At 39.6% G+C, this 17,904-nt stretch overlaps 2 protein-coding genes across 2 annotated transcripts; both read left to right on the forward strand.

The window, feature by feature from the left end:
* Positions 1-952: 952 nt before the first annotated feature.
* Positions 953-8,733, forward strand: dap3 (death associated protein 3). Its single transcript, XM_073486146.1, has 13 exons — positions 953-1,107; positions 1,310-1,354; positions 3,042-3,155; positions 3,258-3,359; positions 3,964-4,072; positions 4,180-4,272; positions 4,377-4,507; positions 5,204-5,284; positions 6,630-6,794; positions 6,904-6,963; positions 7,061-7,150; positions 8,275-8,392; positions 8,489-8,733. The coding sequence occupies exons 2-13, from the start codon at positions 1,316-1,318 to the stop codon at positions 8,572-8,574; spliced, it is 1,188 nt and encodes a 395-aa protein (XP_073342247.1). The 5' UTR covers positions 953-1,107; positions 1,310-1,315; the 3' UTR covers positions 8,575-8,733.
* A 492-nt stretch (positions 8,734-9,225) lies between these two features.
* gba1 (glucosylceramidase beta 1) lies at positions 9,226-17,859 on the forward strand. Its single transcript, XM_073486205.1, has 12 exons — positions 9,226-9,366; positions 9,525-9,599; positions 10,635-10,826; positions 10,909-11,055; positions 12,631-12,764; positions 12,864-13,036; positions 13,133-13,222; positions 13,311-13,458; positions 15,145-15,369; positions 15,823-15,986; positions 16,107-16,223; positions 16,688-17,859. The coding sequence occupies exons 2-12, from the start codon at positions 9,530-9,532 to the stop codon at positions 16,791-16,793; spliced, it is 1,566 nt and encodes a 521-aa protein (XP_073342306.1). The 5' UTR covers positions 9,226-9,366; positions 9,525-9,529; the 3' UTR covers positions 16,794-17,859.
* The last annotated feature ends 45 nt before the right edge of the window (positions 17,860-17,904 follow it).

The following is a 17,904-nucleotide window of genomic DNA, read 5'->3' on the forward strand; positions in this document are numbered from 1 at the left end:
TATTATAATGAAAGCTTAAAGACTGAAAGCTTGGCTTTTTAATTTAACACCTGCCTTGGACCTGAGTGTGCAGAGTTTTTCTTCCTCAAGCATAATATACACTAACATAATTTTAGGTCACATCAGGTAATAATGCTGGACAACCTTACACCTTACGCCTACACTTCACGGTTGCACATTCCTAAAACATTTTGTAATAAAATGGGGGGCTTGGAAAATATGATGTTATGGTAATTTAATACGTTAACAAAATGAAAAAATGCTTACTTACTAGCCCCATAGACTGTGCATAATGCAAATTATAATAGAGAAATATAGACATTTATTTTCAATGGTAACATCTTAAAAAGCAAACCGAGGCTCAAGGAAATAGAAAAAATCAGGAGCAAAAGCAAGTTTGTACAGTGGAGTGAGTAGTAAGTAGTTTGAATATGTATGGAACAACATGGGACACGAGAAGGAGGAATATGAGGCTATTAACATTTTAAAATATGAAACAGAGAGGTATGTTTTGTGAAGCAGCCCTGAGAAATATGTAAAGAGGCCTGTGTTTTTCATCATGGATACCTGCTTTGTGAAAAGGGGCTTGTAAATTTCTGATGAATCGCCCAAGAGTCACTACAGATCTACTGGTTGACTGAGATTATAAAGCTGAAAGTACTGTAACTGCCTTGTTTTTGGTTAAACAATCTCCCAGGAATCCTGTGAAGAGTCATATTTAATATTTTAAAAGAGCTCTGTCCTTCTCCAAACACTTAACTATACATCACACAGCTCCACTGAGTGTTAACAGCTCCCACACGTCTGCCTGCATTCATTATTATTTCAGGTGAAATGTGTCAAACTCTGATCAACTCCATTTTCCTCTGTTGTTGTCGCCTGCCTGGCTCGTGCCACGCCACCTCATTGGCTACACCGAGTTGTGATGGCGTTACGTCACTTCCTGCTCTGTTCTGCATGATGGCGGTGTCCATGACAGATCTGGCACATTGACTACGTCTGGAGGAGTGCAGTTTATCCTCACTTTAAACTGCCCTGGGTGCATTTGTCAGCAGATAACCTTAACGGAAATCCTCGTCACTGAATATTTATTGAAGTGAATCGCAGGTAAACAACTTTGTGCGCTCAAATAGCTGCGCTTTGCTAGTGTTGCCTGTAGATTACGTGTCTGCTGGGCACCACAGCTAACTGTTAGCTAAGTGTTTAGGCAAGGTTACAGGACACTAGTGTGTTTTAATCTTTACTTGCTTCTCTGGCTCTTGTCATTCCTGAAATATGAGTTGAAATCATGTCGTCCTCCTTGTTTCAGATCATCATGGCGCTCCACAGACTGTCCTTCAGACTGCGACAGACGGTGAGATCAGTGTTAACAGTGGCTTTAACTGTTAGTCATGTTTTGCCTTTGCCATTGAGCAAGGTAGCATAAATGTATTTAATATATTTGGTTTGATTCCCTATTATATCAGCTAAAATGTAGGAAGATAATAATAACAACAACCCCAATGTGTGCCGCTCTCTTAGCGTGAATAAATGTCACACCAAACTTCATGCAAAAAACTGTCAATTTATTGTCGACCCTCACTGGTAAGCATTCAGTATGGCATGATAATGTATGCTGATTATGAAGCTTCTGGTTAAGGAAACATGCTTTAATTCACCGACGAACGTTTTTGTGACCTACTGGCCATCATGGCAGATATTATTGAAAGAAAACTGTCATTACTGCTTTTGTCATTGACGGTCAAATTATAAAACTATGAATTTGCAAATGGGAGTTCTGTTTGTAGTTTTTGGATACGGGATAGGGCTTGTGCCTGCCAACAAATGAATAACAAGTTTAGTATCTTGCTCTGCCAGTCAATGTTTATCTTTGCTTAGCCTATTTGAGGAGCTGCAGATGCATAACCTCTAATATATCAAGAATAATCTATTTTAAATGGTTTTGACATGGCTCAGCTGTTCTATTTGCATTTTTTATTGATGTTTATAGTGTTTAAAAGCAAAACAAAGCTTTAAATTGTTTTTTGGTGTGCAGTACATGGGCCCCCATTTTTCAGTATGTGGTGTTAATTTGCATGCTTACCAATAAACGGTTAGTAAACGGTTGTACAAGAAACTATCCATTGGTTAGATAGCATATATAGTTATTTTCAAGTTTCAAGTTTACGGTATCATTTTTCAAATTAAAGTACCTTGTAGGTTTTTGGTATTCTAACAACAGTTGAAAATTCTGTTCCGAAAATGGTCAGATGAAATATTAAGCAAACAAAAATTGAGAAGATCAGACTCAGCTTTATTAAAAAGAAATAATAAGAAGACATAGAGCTAAATCAAGGACAACAAAGCTGTACCAGATGGGTGAAAAAAACTTAAGCATAGAACTGTTATCTACATACAAGCAGGTAAAAAAAATAGATATAGATAAGTATACGATAGATAAGCAACAATGACCAACAGCATTCAACGTCTATATACAAGTTAAACAAATTTCTGTGAATTGTGAAAGTGAATACAATAGTGCAAAAAGAGCTGGAATAGATATTGACTCATTAATGTATCCGGTTACATATTCTAAAATATCAGATATCCAAGTTTGATCAACATGACAGATGGATGACAAACCGTTTGACTTGGCTGAGTTTACTTTGAAGGTTTTGACACTGTTTTTATCTGTTGTATGTTTTGACACAGATGATTTTTGCCTCTGTATGATTTGTAAAAGCTGTCTTGTAAGCCCATGTGTGCCAGGTGCCTTGTGATGTATTTGACACTTGAATTAATTGGGGGCGGCTGTAGCTCAGGAGGTAGAACGGGTCGTCTAGTAATCGGAAGGTCACTGGTTCGAAATCCCGGCTCCCCTCAGCTACATGTCGAAGCGTCCTTGAGCAAGATACTGAACCCCAAATTGCTCCTGATGAGCAGTTGGCGCCTTGCATGGGTGAATGTGGCAAGTATTGTAAAGCGCTTTGAACTGTCAGTAGACTGGAAAAGCGCTATAGAAATGCAAGACCATAAAGTATTAATTCTATAAACTTTTACAGGTCACACATGTCAGGTCCCTTCATACCAGTGGATGTGGGCAGCAGCAGGAGGCTGTATCTGTCGAGTCAGAACCTGAGCCCTTCTCAGTTTTCAGAACTCAGGAGAATGATCCGGTAAGTAAATCTGACTTTAACAGTTCAGATGTTGTATTTGTAGCAGTGGTCGTGCATTTGTATGATTTTTAGCTGCCGAGCTCACTGTTAATCTCTTTCCAGGCCTGTCAGTCAGAGAAACTTATCGGACAGTATTACACACTGCCCCCTGCACACATCAGCACCGTGTTCCCTCACGGCTTCCCTCCACGCTATCTACAACAGGTATGTGCTTATGTCTCAGCTAAATAAACATACTGGCTGTAGATGATATTTTGCGACCAGGGATGCAGCGATGAACTGATTCACGATTAACTGCTGTTTATCTGACAGTTTTGTAACCGTTAAGGCTCAGCTACACCAACTTTTTCTGTTCTCACTCTCAGAAAGGGACATTATGTTGCCTTATTTTTCGAAGAATATTTGAGGCAAGAGTTGAGTTTCCAGTGCGACATAAACCAACGACGGCAAAGCAGGAAATGAGCTTTTCACTATTTGTAATTAATAGTCACTAAAATGCACCTGCATAAGAGATGCTCTTAATTTATTTATTTCATTTGTAGTAAAACTGCACTTTGACCTGGCTTTTTGCCAGGTCTATGTATTATTTTAACAGTACTATTTGGTTACTATATTTTCATTGTTTCAAAAGGCAGCAGTGTGGCAACAAAATACAATAAAACCAATGAATTATAATGCTATTGTGATTTGAAATGAATTATTGAAATATAATTGTGATTCCTCAGACTATAATCGTATAATCAAAATCTATAATCGTTGCATGTGAATTGTGAAATTGTAAATTTTTGTTTGTCACATCTGGTTTTAGATGAAGACATTTAATGAAGCCTGTATGATGGTGAGGTCGCCAGCTCTAGAGGTCATCTCTTACCTGAAGAAAACAGACTACAGCAAACCTGCTGTGCGATATTTATTCTGTATCCTTTAAAATACATGCTCACACACATACACATATATTTGAACATAGTTTTCTTCTCTTGATGCTTCTGGACAAACCTGTTGTTAACCTTATCCAGTCGCTCAGATGGGTTGAAGGGCAGTGGGAAGACGATGTCTCTCTGTCACACAGTCCACTTCTGCTATACACAGGGATGGCTGGTGCTGCATATTCCTGATGGTGAGACAAACACAATCACACATAACTACTGACATAACTACTGCTGCAGAAGTACATAAAGTGTGACCCTCTGCCCTGTTCTCTGTTTTTTTTTTATAATACAGCTCACCTCTGGGTGAAGAACTGTAAAGAACTGCTGCCCTCATCCTACAACACCTCTCGCTTCGATCAACCATTACAAGCCACTGAATGGTTACGCAACTTCAGAATCACCAATGAGCCGTTCCTTTCTAAGGTAATGATTTTACTTCAGTCATCAGAAGATAATGCAATGGGCTGCAATTTTACTATATTAACTGGATGACTCTGAGTATGTATAGGGAAATTAAGGCTGGTGGAATATAGCAACATTTGTCACAGTATTAACAAGCATTTAGGTGTTTATAGACTCTAAATGAGCCTTGACTGTATCTTCACAGCGATCACATGCTGATCTACGTAAAGCCATTAAACAGCTTGATGACAACACTGAAATTTAACCACATGTACTACTGCTTTGTGTTGCACGGTAGCAATAAAACAGCAAGTATGAAGAATCATCAGTACTCAACCAGGCTCTGCTCTGTACTATATAAATATGAATGGAAAAGTATAAAAGATTATGTGAAGCATTCAGATTACCTTGTTTCTGTTGCTGTGGTTTGCATAGATTTTTTAGGAAAACAAAAGACAAAACTGTGTTGCAAACAAAGACATTTTGTTTGAAAAAGAAAAAAATCCCCCACAAAGTAACTCAGTCTTTAACATTATTGGCACATATGTAATTCATGTAAATAGGAAGCTAACATTATACTGCTTAAAAGTAGGGTTGAAATATTAATGAATGTAAATTGTGTCTTTGAACAAACTGAAAGACTTTTGGTGCATGAATTAAAATGAGGACCCAGCACATAGGAACAAGGTCGATGAATCTGTGCTGCTTCTCTCCCAGATCAAGACGAAGCAGCGCTACATGTGGACAAAGAGAGAGTTCACTGAGGAGGGAGCTGCGCTAGGAGAGCTGGTGGATCAGGTGAGTCCTCTCACATTGCAGACGAGTGGGAGTCTTGATTTTTCTGTCTCTGAGTATATATTTGTGTTCATGTGGCTTATCTTGCCCTCCAAGAGATTTTTGACAGTTTGTTGTACTTTTATCTGTTACCTGTTCTTTCCCTCTGCCCCACCGATTTCCCCACAGGGATCATTAAAGTTTCATCTTTCTCCCTTCCTGTGCTTAGTGGTGATCAATAGCCGATGAACTGAGCATGGTGATGGATCAGCACAATATTTTTGTAGCATACACACTGACAAAGGAGGAAAAGAGCAGGAGATTTATGTTCAGCCTGTGAATTTTGTCTCCACTTCCAATCAGCCATCCTGCTCGGCTATATTTCACAAATCATTTGCTCTATAATATGGAAAACTTTTGAGACATTAGACATCACTGCTGGTGTAACTGTGAGCTTGTTGTAGGCTGTAATTAGAGATTAGATATTAATAGCCAGCTTTCTGACAGCACATATTTAGACAAAAGAAATCAGATCAGTTTCAAATCTCCTGCTAGGGCATCTGCATTAAACTGCTGGATATGTACAGGCCTAAAACGAAAGAAATGGTGCAAGAGTTCACTGTTTGTTTTGTCACTTGACCTTAACTCGGTTAGTCAGTTTTAGTTTTTTGTGATTGACATGTCGCCACCACTGCGTGTCCTCGAGTTCTCTGTCAAATCCAATCTTCCCAAGCTCCGCCCTTCCCATCAAAATATGGTCACTTCTGACACCAAAAAACCAAGATGGCAATGACCAAAATGATAAATTGAGGCTTTCACGGTAGACAACAAATCAAAGGGTGATGTCACGCTGGCTCCGTCCACCATTTATAATACAATGTTTAAATAGAACCTGAGATATTGTCTTTCTTTATTCCACTTATTTATCTTCCTTGTCAAAACCTGGTGCCTACATTACCCACAATGAAATCCACTGCTGACAGTTCAGTTGGAAATGTCGGAGTGTTTTGCTAGCAGTAGTTAATGTAGCCTCGAGCTGCTAGCCTCAAGCAGAGATTAGAAGCAGGCTACAGAGGTCTCACTTCTCCACTCTACTAGATTGTTTTTTTTTTTTTTTCATTTTTAAACTTCAAATCTAGCTGAAGCTGACTCAAGTGACACCACTTGAGGCAATTTATCTGACTTCACACAGCACCCTTTTGAGCCAGAATAGATTGCTATGCATTTTTCATTCAGCTATGATTAAGTTTTCCCCAAGATCTGTACACTAACTTTGATATGTAAAATCAATGGAATTCCCCTTTTAACTACCTTTATTTCCCTTCAGAAGACATTGTATTCAGGCTTCTGTTGATGTTTCCTGCCGTAGGGTATCGCTCGTGTGAAGAGCAGCAGTGATGTGGTGGGGGCGGTGATAAAGGAGCTGAAGCTGCAGAGCGGGCAGCCGGAGTCAGACTTCCGCCTGGCCGTGGCAGTGGATGGTGTCAACGCCCTGTGGGGAGGATCCACCCTCAAAAAGGAGGATAAGAGTGCTGTGAGAAAAACACATTCACAGTCCTGTCAGGCCTCATACTCATCTTCAGCTCTCTCCTCCACAGATAGCAAGTCTCATGTGTGTCTCTCTCTCTCTCTCTCTCCATCAGGTAGATCCAGAGGACCTCACGCTGGTTTATAACCTGAGGAAGCTGATGAAGAATGACTGGGTGAGCAGAACAAAATAAAGCTGATGACAGCAGCTGCATGAGAATATTATATCTCTGATTTTCTTTTTTCCATTAACATTCACTCTTTTTATCTCAGACTGGAGGCGCCATCATCACCACTCTGGCTCAGACGGGGTCTCTCTTCACTCCAAAGTCTGCCTACTTGCCTCAAGAGCTGCTGGGGGAGGTCAGAGGTCATTTTATTGTACTTTAAAATCTGTAGAACATGTCCTCTAGCTCTGACAGCAGATTAGTCTTTCTTTCTCTTCCCTAACTTTCGTCATTAGTCTGGAAATTGTAAACTTGACCTCAAGGCTGCATCATTCCAGTCCTCTAGTCTCATGGGCAGAAGTTGTTCAGAATTAAGACAAGTGATCCGCAAAAGACGTAATAGTTGTGCTTTTCTGTTGCTTTGTGACAAGCATTTAAATTTAATGTTGTCTGTGAGCAACAAAACAACCAGTATAACCAGCACTTATGACATTTTTTCAACAAACTATGAGTCCCATCCTCAAATGTGTCAGTGCTGCCTCCATCGTGTCTACCTCGTTCATTTTGTTTTAGCTTATTAAAGCTGCACCTGTTTGTGTTGTTGCAGTGGGTCATAATATTATTTATAGTGGTCGTATTTAACTCATGTCTGCATGTCGTAAGATCAATTTCCTAATGGAACAATAAATCCATTATGTCACCCACCGTCTCCATTTTTGTGGGCAACAAGTGGACTGTAAACTCTGATGGGCTGTATAACACTCACCTCTCCAAGTCAACAAAATGTTGACGTTAAAGTTGCATAATGGTAATCATTTAGATTTGTGTTCTTGACCACCGACCATCTGGACTTTCAGTTTGTGTTTTTTAATAGGTTGATTCATTTTTAAAAAAAATAGGCATTACCATGCATGACTGCTTCCCTCTCTGTATTTAAGGCCAGAAAGTGCATGCACAAAGACAGTTTTTTCCTGCAGTGGTTAATTTTGAGATTTGAGATTAATCTATTTTGCTTCCATAGAATGACTTCTTTTAGACTAGTGGAAAGAAAATGTTCACAATACACGTTTAGTTGTTTCGAATTTCTGTTCTGTAAATGTATGCAAGTTGGCGCATGTTTATTAGATAAAACCTCATTTCATTTAAGCATAAAATTTCATAAATAATTTATGTTAAATAATAATTTATTGCATCTTAGTGTTGTTGATCAAATGTGTAATATTTTCTTGCCTGAACTTTCTACTCAAAGGGATGACAGGGTCTGTGTTAAAGACATAAATGCACACTGTGTTGACTTCCTGTCTGTGTTTTGCTCATCAGAGGGGCTTTGACAGCATGGACCCGTTCATCCCGGTGTCAGTGCCCAACTACAGCGAGAAGGAGTTTGAGAGCTGTTACCTCTACTACATGGACCGCCACTGGCTGCAGCATCCACAGAGTGAGTGATGATACTGTGGATGCTTTACTTTATAAACATAAATTAAATTGATGCTGATTCAGTAACTTTAAATTCTTCTTTTTTTCTCCTCATCAGGTCGAACAGAGGAAGGGAAGAAGGAAATCGTCTTTCTGAGCAACAGAAATCCATCAATGATGGACAGAGTTTGTGCCTTCCTATGAAGTCACATAAAGATGTTAATTACACACAGAAATATCTCACACAAATATCAGTGTCCTAGAAACACATAAACGTACAAATGTCCATGTCTATAATACATTTCCTTCTGTAAATTATGATGCATGTGTGTTACTTTCATAATAAAATATTGAGTCATGTCATGTTTTGTTGTTTTAAAAACAGGTTAAACATATTTTACATCAGTTTAAATCCACTGAAAATAACTTACTGTCTTAAGTTAAACATGCAGTATTGCAAGTACTTCACACTTATTAGTACTCCTAAATGTGAGCCAGACGCCTTGAAAAAGATGTAACGACAATAATCACCGTGGGAATCTGAAAAGCATTCTTTATGAATGGTGTTATGACATTTTCTATATGTGCATGTGACAAACTGGCAGGAAGATGATGCAGAAATTGGACAACCTATTCTTAAACCCATACATGAGAGGTATATGTTTTAGTTTTTACAGATCTATTTTATAATCTTGCTTAAACATACTCCATAGCCCTATGTCTTCATGCTGTTTGGTTGAGTTAAATGCTCTGTAAACGTGTAAAAACATTATAAAATGACTGAATGGTAAAACAGCACCACCTGGCTGCTGGTCGGAGCATTGCACAGTTGATCACGTGACGGGTCATAGAGTCACATGACTGGCTAAAAGTCATCTTTGATCGTCCAGACACAGGCTGGTTATGGCAGAGTGGACACAGTTGAGGTGACGGTGGAGTGTAAATATCTGAATCAGCCCGCAGGACATGACAGAGTTTGTGTCAGGATCCTCTCAGGTGAAGTGCTCTGAATGAAATGACAATAAAATGTGTGTGTGTGAGCTAAATGTAAGGAGCAGTTGAGTCATTGTCAACTTGTATTTTACTATTTTACCGTGATTTAAATATTTTTTGTCAAAACCCTGCGGCCTAATGTTGCTATTCTTTGTTTTTAGATAAAATGGCGTTGTTGTTGTTGTTGTCAATACTGTTGGCTCTCGTGTTCCTCACAGCGGAAGTGACCCTGTCAGGTAAGACACCACAGAAGAAGCACTCAGGTCCTTAAGTAAAAAGTACTAATACCACAAAATACTCCAGTGCAAGTAAAAGTCCTGCGTTCAGAACCCCCAAGTAAAAGTATTCAGCTATTATCAGTAAAATTAACTTGAAGTATGAAAAGTAAAAGTTCTCACTGTGCTGTAAAGCAGTTTTACCATCACTGGTATATATATGATGTTTTTGGGTTGATGTTTCTGTGGCATTTTACTGCTGCAGAAGTTCAAAGTTGAGTTAATTTTAACTTCTTTATGGTGGAAAAAGTACTCGGATCTTGTAAAGTTAGCAAAAGTAGAAATACTCTGTCACACATTTAAATGTTTACTTAAGTAAAAGTACACAAGTATTTGCATCAAAACGTACTTTAAATACCAAAAATGAAAGTACTCATTATGTAGAATAGATTCTAATTATTGATGCATTAATGTGTCGATCACTTTAATGTTGAAGCTGGTAAAGGTGGTTTAAATACTTTAGTATATTATTCATCGGCTGGGCAGCTGATCAATTTCCCCTCAGGGATCAATAAAGTTTTATCTATTTCATCATAATCTATTTTTGCATTATGTTTGTATTATTAAAATAAATCTTCAAAGTAACTAGTTACTTAAGTTGTCAAATGAATATAGTTGAGACTGTCACAGAGCAGCAACGATTAGTCCATTAGTAAGTAGTCAATCATAAAACAATTAATAATTGCCAACTATTTTGATAATTGATCGATTGTTTCAGTACTTTTTCAAGCAAAAATGTCAAATATTTGCTGGTTCCAGCTTCTAAAATGTGAGGATTTGCTGCTTTTCTTTGTCATTATGACAGTAAATGAAGAGTCTTTGGGTTTTGGATTGTTGGTTGGACAGAAGAATCAAATCGAAGATGTCACGTTGAGCTAAACTAATAATTGTGAAAATAATTAGCATATTAATCGATGATGAAAATAATCTTCAGTTGCAGCACTAACATCACAAATTTTTAAAAATTCACGTCTTTTTGACTTCTTCTCCTTCCAGGAAGCCAGAAATGTGTCGCCAGAAACTTTGGCCATGGCTCGGTGGTGTGTGAGTGTAACTCAACCTACTGTGACAGCGTCGGCTCGATCACCTTGCCTCCTCTGGGCCAGTACTCCTCCTACCTGACCAGCATGGCCGGCAGCAGACTGGAGGCAGATCAGGGTCAGGTCCAGGTGAACAGCACCGGAGCAGGTGAGTGATTTGGGCCTTTCACTGAGATGTCTGTGATGTTGGAGCAAGCAGAACTTCTCTTTAGTTTATATGTCTCTTTCAGGCCTCAAGTTGACTCTCGCTCCCGACCAGAAGTACCAGAAGATCAGGGGATTTGGTGGAGCAATGACGGACGCAGCAGCCATTAACATCCTGTCTCTTTCTGCTGGTGCTCAGGACCAGCTGCTTCGACAGTACTTCTCCCCTGAAGGTACACCAAGCAGCAGTGCAGTATATCAGAAAAGCATAATATGACCATAAATTCCAGAAATATCCCCAAAAAGGAACATGTTTATTGTTCTCGTTTGTCTATTTTTGAAACCAATGTTTTTTCACCTAGCAACGGTTGTCCAGCTCTAACACAATGAAAAAAAACATTTCACACATACTGTGAGAGGTGTCTATATGTGCAGGTTATTTTGTTTCCCACATTAAGAGAATCATCAGCAGCAGCATCCACATCTTCCAGCTTCACTCCTACATGCTGTTATCGAGGCTGGGCTGTATGGTTTAAAACATTTTCATGCTGATAAGGATATTAGATGTGTATTGTAAGCACAGTCTAATATCGCTGTGTTGGTGTTGTTTTCTAAACATCATAATCCATGTTTTTACCTGACCAATCACGTTTTTGTAATGTCACAGCTTAGTGACTCGGCGGGGAAAAGACTGTAAAAATATGCACATGGGAGAAGTTATCCTTTCAAACACATGGTCACTGTTGCAACAGGGTCTATTTTAACCTGAACAATGTTTTCCTAAACCTACCTATAAGTATTTATATGGCCTAAGCCTGACCAAACAGTGACAGAAAACAGACAGAAAATCGAACGAAAAAGTGAACTGTATTTTAATATATTCCAGGCGGGGTTTTATCCAACTCTCCTGATTAAGAGTCTTATACGTAGCTCACTCAACCACAACGGCTTGCCCCAGATACAGTTTTGCTTTTCAGGAGTAAGTGAAGTAGAAATGATGTTCCTGGAACAACGTTAACTGTGCTGTTCCAGAGACGACATCAGCACGAGTTGCAAAGTCATGATGTCGCAACAGTGTGATCAGTCAGTTTCAATGATGGTCCTGGAACAACATAAATTATGATGTTCTCGGAACAACACGACGATATCAGGTGAATCTATTTTGTAAAACTTTACTTAAACTCCTACAGAAACATTTGATAAATGGTTAATAACAATATAAATGTTGCAAGCAGATTTATTAACGTACACTATCTGACAACAGTTATCTATGTTATCAGTTAACTATGAAGACATTGTTCATTCCATTACAAGTCTGTTTTAATATATTTTCATTCATTATCTGTTTTATACACCAGCATCCACTTATAGGTGCCTACAGGAGGAATTGTAGTTGTTGATAAATGCATTAATAAATAGTTATGTCTGCTTACAACTTGTAATAAACCATTTATTTATTGTTTTTATGCTGCTAATAAATGCAAAATAAGGGGGTAAAAGTCAAATGTTACAGAATTTGACTACAACTTGACCAGAATAATTCATTTGGACTACAGACGTTTGTACATTAACATTACAGCATTAAAAATATTAATTATGTTAGTTAAAAATATATTTTAGTGTGCAGCTGTTTTTATTTATTATTATGTGCACATACAGCAGCAAAAAGGAAACATGGTACAGAAACCATGTGTCTTAGCTACCGATACTCAAAATGAATAATGTCAATAATGTCCTTTATAGCTGCTAAATGATCATTTTGAATGATCACCCAGCCTTAGTTGTTATCGATGCTGTGTGTCTGTCAGGTATCGGCTACAGCGTGGTGCGTGTGCCCATGGCCAGCTGTGACTTCTCCACCCGCCTGTACACATACGCCGACACGCCTGGAGACTACAACCTGGACAATTTCACTCTGGCCAATGAGGACATCAACATGAAGGTCTGTCTCTCTTCTTCTGCCGTCACACATACACATGCCCGTCATGCCATCCCTCTATCCTCCTCCTCCTCCTCCTCCTCCTCTTCTTCTTCCTCTCAGATTCCTCTCCTGCAGCGTGCTCAGGCCTTCTCTCTTCGCCCTCTGTCTCTGCTGGCCAGTGCTTGGAGTGCCCCCGCCTGGATGAAAACGAACGGTGCACTCATAGGAAAGGGCTCCCTGAAGGGCCAGCCTGGGGGAAAGGAGCATAAAACATGGGCTCAGTATTATATCAGGTGACTTGGAGCATTAAATGAATGGGATATCACACGTTGGTAATGTTTGATACACAGGAAACTTATTCAGGTGGTTGTTTTTTTCTTTCCTCTCAGGTTCCTTGAGGAATACGCTAAATATAACTTGACCTTCTGGGCACTGACCACAGGGAATGAGCCCTCTTCAGGACAGATTACAAACTACAGGTCTCTCCTCACATATTACACAGAATTAACCATTGTCACGAGTCATAAATATCACAACAGCCTGAGAAGCATCTTTGTCTCGCTGCAGTTTCCAGGCTCTGGGCTTCACTCCTGAGGAGCAGAGGGACTGGGTGGCTCTGGACCTGGGCCCTGCCCTGCACGCTTCCTCACACCCACACACACACGTACTCATACTGGATGACAACCGCCTGCTGCTGCCTCACTGGGCTAAAGTGGTGAGTCCAAGGACAGAGAGATAGTGGGAGAAGTCAAGGTGAACTTTGTTCTACCTGAGACTACGCTGGTGCTGCAGACAGGAAATCAGGAGTAAATCAGTAAAAGAGAAGAAAACGGATTAATCAGTACTCAATGATCTTAACATGATCTCTTAAAATATCATGCATAACACAAAAAAGTCCCTTTTTACATCTAGTTTCACATCTTTGGGCTCTAAATTGTTCTCTGCAGGAAATAGTCTAAAACTGCCAATGTATCAATTGGGAATCAACTCGAAGAAAGGCATTTTTCTCTTGTAGTAGCTGAGATAGGTTATTGTTTTTCTTTGAGAGGCTCCTAAACAATGCCACAAGCAACTTCACCATGTTAGATTTACGACATTTTAAGACCTTTTTATTGCCGCATAGAATGCAATTTAATGCAAGTTTCACAGTCATAACGACCATAGTATAAAAGTATGATGGAAGACCAGTAGGGACAATATGGCCTAGAATTATTTATTATTATATGACATTTTTCAGTACTTCCCTGCAGCATATAACAATAATTTCTTATAATAAAATCAATTTATTAATGTGACCTGGACCTCTAGAAGGAGCATAATATGTATAGATAGATGACCAATAAAAAATGATAAATTATGAGAAAATGAGCTGACCTGCCACAGTAGCTAGCAGTAGTGACTGTTTTCTTCATGTCTGATGTGGATGACAATTTTTAACTAACTGTCTACGGCAGGCAGGAGGAAAGACTATTGTAAATGACATTTAAAGGAGACCTACCTTCTTCGTTTTTGTCCTTCTGTGTTTTATATAGGTTCATGTGCATGTTAAAGGTCTGAAAGTTAAAACGGTCATAGTCGGCATCCACAGAAGCTCCTCTCTCCCACAGAAAACACTGCTCCTAAAACGCCTCGTCAGTAGACCCGCCTTTAATCCCCTGACTTTGTGACATCACACTAGGTCACACATTTGCATAATTCCATTCCTAGTGGCTAGTTTGCCACATAAGAATTAATTTAGCACAGCAGCTCTGTGGTTGTTAGCTGTGTTGGGTCAAGCATGTGCGAGCTGACCAATCAGAGCAGACTGGGTGTTTGGGAGGAGGGGCCTTGAAGAGACAGGAGCTAAAACAGAGCGTTTCAGACAGAGGGGGAATACAGAGCTGCAGCACTGGACAGTATGAGAAAACTGATGTTTTTTGAGCATTAAAGCATGTTAACCTATTCTAGTAATAACTCAGAATAAAATTTTGAACTTAAAAGAGCATAGTATGTAAAACCGTATGCCAAAAAAGTTGGGACACTGTACAACTTTATTAAAAACAAAAATCTATATTCAACTGAATACAGCACAAAGACAAGATATTTAATGTTCAAATTGATAAACTTTATTGTTTTTTGTAAATAAACATATAGTAAATGTGATTCCTGCAGAACACAAAGTGAGAAAAACCACAGCAACCCAACTTGTTTGTAATCAGAGTTGTAAATGCAATACTGTTGAAGACTTTTCATTCCTGCAGATAGCCTGAATAAAGTTAGATGTAGCAGGACTAAAGGACTCAATCATTATTACAATAACAACAACTTTACCTTGTAAAGAACATTGGAGCCCTTTTTTGATGCATTTAATGTGGAAACTCACTTTTGACTCAAGTCTTTATTCCCCCCCTTGTTGCTCCAGGTCCTGAGTGATATTCACGCAGGAAAGTACATTCATGGCGTGGCAGTTCACTGGTATCTGGACGGCCTCGTACCAGCTGAACTAAGCCTGGGAGTCACCCACCATCTCTACCCAGAGTATTACCTGTTTGGCACTGAGGCCTGCTCCGGGTTTTCCCCACTGGACAGAGGGGTGACGCTGGGCAGCTGGCGCAGGGCTGAACAGTACGCACGTGACATTATCGAGGTAAGATCATCTCAGCTTTTGCATGAGGGTTATGCTTGTTCAGTCAGATCCTCCATAACAGATTTGACAGGCTGTGAGCTGTTCATGAAGGCTGAATCACCTCCCTCGATGTTGCACTGCAGGTTTACATGTTGCAGTCTGCTGCACACTCTACACAAACTGCCTGCAGGCCATCGGAGCAAGCTGGAACTGGTGTTTTGTTTCTTCTTTCTTCACTCTCTCTCAAAGGAAATTGGACTCCCTCCATTCTATCCATTTTGCATGGGTGCATTCAGACTCTAGACATCTTGAGAATCAGGAGGATCAGGATTTGTTTATGTAGATGTGCTGCCCTTGTGACATTTCAACACAACACCAGGCACCAGTCCAATGGATTCATTTAGACAAAACAACACCTCTTACTACAAAGCACAGACTAGATGTTAAACTGTGGGTGTTTTCTCTTCATGGCAGGACTTAAATCATTACGTGGTTGGTTGGACAGACTGGAACCTGGCGTTGGACCAGACTGGAGGACCAAACTGGGTTAAAAACTTTGTAGACAGCCCTGTTATAGTGGATGCACAGCGCGACGTCTTCTACAAGCAGCCGACCTTCTATAGCATGGCACACTTCAGGTAGTAAACTGAGAATCACTGGATGTTTGTACACACTGAATGGCATATTTCACCTGTTCCATCATTACAAGGAGGCAGTCTAATGAGATCCACACAAATCACCTTTTTTTTTTTACACAGTAAGTTCCTGTGGGAGGGGTCTCAGAGAGTGGGTGTGTCCTCCAGTCAGAAAACAGACCTTGAATACTCTGCCTTCATCAGACCAGATGGCTCAGCCGTGCTCATCATACTCAACAGGTATGTGAAAAGTGTTTTTATGCCTCCACTCTGGCAACAGCTGTGTTTTGGGGTTGTCTGTTTATTTGTCTGTCTCGAGGGAATTTCTTCAAAAATGGCACACATGTCCACTTGGACTCAAGGATGAACTGACTAGATTTTGGTGGTCAAATCTTAAGATCACTGTGACATTAAGAAACACATTTTTTGGCCATTTCTCAATGATTCATTTGATAATTATGACAGTTTTCTTTCTCAAATGTCTAATAGGATTAAATGATGAGGTTGTGACATTTCATGTCCAGAAGGTCAGAGGTCAATTTCACTGTAACATCACAATATTCTGCAAAAAATGTTCTGGCCATTATTCAACGCTACAGCTCAGGAAGAACAACTTGACTGGTGCATTGAGGCAGTAATTCTAGTTTTTTATGTGCAAATGACAGGAAGTTCAGTCTACTGAGCCGTGTGTTTGTGTTTCATAGGTCGTCATCGGTGATCCAGTTTGAAGTGTGGGATCCCGCTGTGGGCTACATCCCCTGCACTGCTCCGGCTCATTCGTTGCTCACACTTGCTTGGAACACACACTGATCATTAATGCAGGTTTATATAGGCTGAATCCAAATGTCCAGACTTCACCGCTCTTGCAGACTCACAGGCTTTGCAGGCGTGTTTCCACAAATTCTGTGGTGCTGATGCTGCATTCACATGCTCCTCAGATGGTCCCATTTCCCCAGTTGTGAAGTCACTCTTCCGACTCCGGTGTGTTCATGCACGTCCTGTGTGAATGGATGCCAAAAAGTTGTTGCTGTTTCCACTATTTGAACACAAAGGAAAAAAGGATACAGTGACTTCACAATATGTGACTTTGGTAAAAGTTTCTTACCAGACTTTCTGCAGACTTCCAGACTCCACTTGCAGTGCCGATTTCACCAGACTTCACTGATATAATTACCCACAATTCATTGCAAAATGGACGTCAAATTGTAGTTTTTCTAATTGCTGACTGAAAAACAAAAACCTATGAATGTTTAAGTTATTTTATGAAAATGTTACTTGAACCGTGTAGGTCAGGAATTATATTCAACCAAATCTCCTTACAGATTATCAAAATGCATTTCATTATTGTACTCTTTTGGCCAGTCTATCAGCAGCTTATATACCTTTGCAATCTGCGCCCTCGCCGACTTGACCCGATGACGGTGAACACATCACAGTACGTACGACTGAAGTCCAGATGGAGGACATTTGGATTCAGCCACATATTTGCTTCACTGAAATCACATAACAGATATTTTGTCTTCGTCTCAACAAAACATGTTTCACGTTGGAACTTTATTACTGGTGCAATTTTTTTTAATCAGCTGAGCTTTAGTGATTTCATTGGTCACTTAAATCAACCTCAACTCCTGAAAATGTTTTTTTAACATGTCAGTTCTCATCAGTAATGGTACCTGAAAGTAATGATTCACCAGAATGACCTGTGCTCAAGTGTAACTGGTGCCTTGATTTCCAGCTAACAAGATGCTTTAAGTGTCCTCACATGACACATCTGAATAAATTATATAAATAATGTACAGAGTTTGTAAATGCCTTCTGCTGTGTTGCTATTCAATCTTTTTAAGTTTAAATAAAGCACATATTGTTTTGAAAAAAACTCACGTCAAATCTAATGTCTTTGGTTACAGAGGGGATATAAAAT

The sequence above is a fragment of the Pagrus major genome, chromosome 17, assembly GCF_040436345.1.
Source record: "Pagrus major chromosome 17, Pma_NU_1.0".
NCBI classification, from domain to species: domain Eukaryota; kingdom Metazoa; phylum Chordata; class Actinopteri; order Spariformes; family Sparidae; genus Pagrus; species Pagrus major.

Excerpts from the sequence above, each read along its gene's own strand:
- dap3 (XM_073486146.1), top strand. The coding sequence starts at position 1,316 with ATGGCGCTCCACAGACTGTCCTTCAGACTGCGACAGACG. Across the intron at positions 4,073-4,179 it reads TGCTGTGCGATATTTATTCT|ATGGGTTGAAGGGCAGTGGG; the intron begins GTATCCTTTAAA and ends CCAGTCGCTCAG. Across the intron at positions 4,273-4,376 it reads GGTGCTGCATATTCCTGATG|CTCACCTCTGGGTGAAGAAC; the intron begins GTGAGACAAACA and ends TTTATAATACAG.
- gba1 (XM_073486205.1), top strand. The coding sequence starts at position 9,530 with ATGGCGTTGTTGTTGTTGTTGTCAATACTGTTGGCTCTCGTGTTCCTC. Across the intron at positions 9,600-10,634 it reads AGCGGAAGTGACCCTGTCAG|GAAGCCAGAAATGTGTCGCC; the intron begins GTAAGACACCAC and ends TTCTCCTTCCAG. Across the intron at positions 12,765-12,863 it reads ATGAGGACATCAACATGAAG|ATTCCTCTCCTGCAGCGTGC; the intron begins GTCTGTCTCTCT and ends TCTTCCTCTCAG.